This window comes from Bos grunniens, chromosome X (genome assembly GCF_055505025.1).
Source record: "Bos grunniens cultivar Pamir isolate PY7600 chromosome X, Bosgru_T2T1.0, whole genome shotgun sequence".
NCBI lineage: Eukaryota > Metazoa > Chordata > Mammalia > Artiodactyla > Bovidae > Bos > Bos grunniens.
The window spans coordinates 121315738-121319831 of record NC_141194.1 but is presented as its reverse complement, the minus strand read 5'-3'; the positions used below and the strand labels follow the sequence as shown (position 1 = coordinate 121319831).

General features: G+C 40.5%; 1 protein-coding gene across 1 annotated transcript; it reads right to left on the bottom strand.

Moving 5' to 3' along the window:
* Nucleotides 1–551: 551 nt before the first annotated feature.
* LOC147341266 (uncharacterized protein CXorf66 homolog) lies at nt 552–3689 on the bottom strand. The gene is made up of 3 exons (XM_086386508.1): nt 3593–3689; nt 2758–2914; nt 552–1571 (listed from the first exon to the last, which is right to left on the bottom strand). Exons 1-3 carry the CDS (start codon nt 3678–3680, stop codon nt 731–733), a joined length of 1086 nt encoding a protein of 361 aa, XP_086242634.1. The 5' UTR covers nt 3681–3689; the 3' UTR covers nt 552–730.
* Between the last annotated feature and the right edge of the window lie 405 nt (nt 3690–4094).

Sequence of the window (4094 nt, the reverse complement as noted above, 5' to 3'; positions counted from 1 at the left end):
AGACAGTCTTAAACTGTGAGGACACTCTGTCAAAATTTAAAAGATAGTTGGGTTGAGACTTAAATTGAGGGCTAATCCAAGGGGAAGAGGAGCCCAGGGTACCCATCTTGCAATCCCTTTCTATATTTGTGTGTGTGTGTGTGTGACTGGTTCGCATTTAAGCGTGTGCCTGTGTCCAACTCTTTTCGACCCCATCGACTGTAGCCCTTCAGTCTCCTCTGTCCATGGAATTTCCCAGGCAAGACTACTGGAGTGGGTTGCTATTTCCTCCTCCAAAGGATCTTCCCAACCCAGGGATCAAACCCACATCTCTTCCATTGGCAGGTGGATTCTTTACCACTGCACCAGCTGGGAAGCCCATCCAAGTGACCAGATCTATGTTGTTGTTGTTCAGGCATCAAGTCGTGTCCAACTCTGTGCGACCCCATGGACTGCAGCAGGCTGGGTTTCCCTGTCCCTCACCATCTCCCAAAATTTGCCGAAGTAGATCTAAGATACTTCCCAAAGAGATTTATACCTCTAAAATACAATAATAATTACAACAAAATCAGTTGTTATGTCACACATTTATTTACTATTTTTCAAGTAAATTGCCTCGAGATGGATATAAGTCTAATCTCAATAGTGATACCAAGTGGAGTTTTCCTCTACCAGGTTCTTAAATATGGTGAGCATATAATAATTCATAGAAGCTTGCTTCTTCTGCATGGGTGGTCTTTCTTTTGATCCCTTAATTATTTCGGGAGTTTTTATAGATGTCTTCCTTGCATTTTATATTGCACATTATAATCACCTCCCTGTCACTCTCACCATCACTGTTGTATGTTGTGATATCACTGTCACGCATGTTGCCATACAGTGTGTTGTATTGGGGTTGTTTCTTTTTATACGACTTGTAAAAGTGCTTCAATTCGCGTGAAAACAGTGGAACTGGAACATGCTTTTTATTTGCTTCTGAAACATGAGTGATGAACGGCTCAGAAACAGCTCTGCAAACAAGGCACTTTTCCTTGTAGCATCGACAAAACTTCACTGGATGAGGCCTAGATAATATTTCTGCCCTACCTGCACTAGCTGGGCATTTTAGTTTAAGATATCTCTGGCGTTTGGTCAGTTTATCTACACTTGATTGCTCAGGGAAGCTTTGATTCTTTGGATAGGGTAGAGGAGTTTTGGTTGGCTTGGCCCGACACTGTAGACTTGGTGGCCAAGTTGGCTTGATGGCCTTCTCTGGATAGGATGGACTGACCTGACTGACTAGCTTATGGGCATGAGCCTGCCTATGTGCCTTTTTTGGACTGCGTGTTCTATGCAACTTTTCCTGGGGGGGTGATCCTAACACTTTTTTGGGAGCTGATGGCTTGGATGGTGTTTTTTGACTCGAGGGCCTGACTAACTTTTCTGCACTTGAAGGAACTTTTCGTGGACTTGAGGGCCCAGATGACTTATCTATTCTGGATACCACGGATTGTCTTTCTGGATCACCCAGACCAGCAGTCGGTGACTTGGAGTCAGTAAATGATATTTTAGATGACCTGGATGCCTTGATGGTGATATCTTCTTTCTTGTCCCTGAAAATACAGAGGATTTGGAATATGACAATTTAAATCAGAGGAGTAAGATTGCTGTTACCAGAAAATATGGGCTATTGTGTCAATTTAGACTTGTGGTCTTTTTGTGGCTCTAGCAGGAAAATTGAACACAGTAAGAATCAGAGTGTGGTGAAAACTATGAGTCAGGTTACAGGTTTGAACTCGTGTTGAATGCTTTTTCTTTTTCTTTTTCTTAATTTTGCTGTTTCAACCACAGTGGATAACCATATAGTCTATATACGCAATGACACAAACTTGTTTCAAATCTACTGTTGAGAGGGAGAGAGAGAATTTATCTAATCCAGAAATTATAGTTTTTACAAAAAAGCCACAAGTTGATATGCAACTGAGGCACAAATGTCACAACCTGTCACATAAAAAAGTCTTAGACCAAATTCATTGTTTTCCTATCATATTTACACCATCAAGGTTTGTAACCATACATATTAATCCTCACAAGCTAACTCTAAAACTGAAGGAATAGAACAGTGGTATATTTCAGTCACCAGTCCTTGGATTGGGAAATTTTTAGAGACCTGGTATACCAAGTGCCAGCCTAATCCTCCTATATTAAAGCCAGGGACTAGAATCACTGAACACAGTTGAAAATTTTTCATGTTATTACATCTCAAAATGATAGATTATCCAAAATGTGTTACTATCTTTGGAATGCAGAGACCCAACTCCTTCTCCCCTGAGAAGATTTTGATTCTGTCTTATTTTGATAGTCATTCCCTCTTTTCATAGACTCAACTTACAATGAAATTAGCAGCCTGGGGCTCAAGTGAACCCTGAATAGGAGATAGTTTTGGCTAAAGTTGATAATGTACTTGAGATAATTTAAGAGCTTCATTTAAGTGAACATATCCAGCCCACAAGATGTTGGTAGCTCTTCTGAAGTCTCAAGTTAATGGTAAGTAACAAAACAACAGTGAACCCGCTTACGTGTGAGTGCGCATGCGTGTGCAGGTACAGTTCCTCATGCGCATGCACACCCACCTCCTCACCTCACCCCTACACCCGGCCACTTTGTATTTTTAGTTCAAAGGTGTAAGACTTAATGTTGCTGCTTTGGGGACTTCCCCGCTCTCACAGTTATAGAGTATAGTGAAGAACGCGTGCCTCCCCACAACCTTGTACTTTTATTCAAAGGTGTAAGACTTACTTGGCTGCTGTATGGGCTTCCTCGCTATCACAGCTATAGTGAAGCAAGCAGGTACACGAGACCATATAGCCAGTGATAAGGGTACCAATTACAATAATGAGTAGACGTCGCCGTAATTCCTGCAGTTTGGTCTGCTTGAATTCAGCATGTGTAGTTACTATGAAAGAACATGTATCATTAGAAAATGTGCTTGGGAACCAAGTTTGCTTCCATTTTGATGGGGGTTTGTTACTGCAGATCCAAGTCAAATCTCATCATCAATTATTTCTTTAAGCATGATAACCACTGCCAAATTCCTCCCTCTATCACCTCCCCAGCCAGCCACAGTCTACAAGCCAAATCTGGGAGCTGTCTTTGGCTAATCAGTATAATTATCTAGGTTACCCCACATCGTGGCTTGTTCAACCCATTACCTAGGTATTTGAATGTGTGAATGCACTGGAGTGTTGATGTGTGTGTGAATGTGTATGGTGGGAAAAGGGATGGGACAAGAAAACACAGTTCTTGAAACCTACTATGTGTTAGGTACCATGCTAGATTCATTCACATAGAATTTTCTGGTATGGCTGGAGGGGAAGGGGCAGGGGTTGGTGGATTGGGTGGGGAAGGGGAATGAAAGGGGACAGTAAGGCTGTACTCTTCATGTTTCTATGTTTGGAATGTTTACACAGAAGTAAAACTTTCAGGTGTTGTCCTAGAAATTCTCGAAGACCTACTCATAGTAAAGTAGAATAAACAGCAGATTTCTTATACACAGCTAGCTTGTCTAATTAAGTACTGGAATACATTTAACATAATAGATCATACTTTTTAGGTTTTAAGGTTAGGGACATACCTGCAGTAGCAGATCCATTGCTTTCATTTCTATCTAAACAACTACTTGTCCAAATTGATAAAAGGAGGACATAAATGAAGAGATTCATGTCCAGGACCTTGTTGTCCTGTTTCCTCTCCCAACGAAACTGCTGGATTTAAAATGGCTCAGCTTGTTTTAGGGGCCTATGACTTCATAATCATTCTATGTCATATCCTGACAGCATAATCTCACCATGGTGACACATGAGCTCCTGGGTACAAATATTATGAAAAGACTTTTAATCCTTTATTTCTCCATTACATCAAATATTCTATCAGATTTAAATCAAAAAGTTTGAGACATTATTAAGCACAGAAGGCAGAGAAAATGAGTTAGCTCTAGATACTGAAGAACTATTTTTCTTTGTTAAATGTTAAGGAGGCACCTTACAGCCCTATAGTAGTTCTTAATGTGTTTTAGAGGTTAAATCATCCTGGGGTATAAGTTTGTAGGAATTTTTCTTACTAAAATTAAGATTTTT

Bases quoted from the DNA above. Each gene is read 5' to 3' on its own strand.
- LOC147341266 (XM_086386508.1), bottom strand. From the start codon at position 3,680: ATGAATCTCTTCATTTATGTCCTCCTTTTATCAATTTGGACAAGTAGT. The intron at 2,915-3,592 runs GTATGTCCCTAA...GTTCTTTCATAG, and splicing joins CAATGGATCTGCTACTGCAG to TAACTACACATGCTGAATTC. The intron at 1,572-2,757 runs GTAAGTCTTACA...CTGTATTTTCAG, and splicing joins GAAGCCCATACAGCAGCCAA to GGACAAGAAAGAAGATATCA.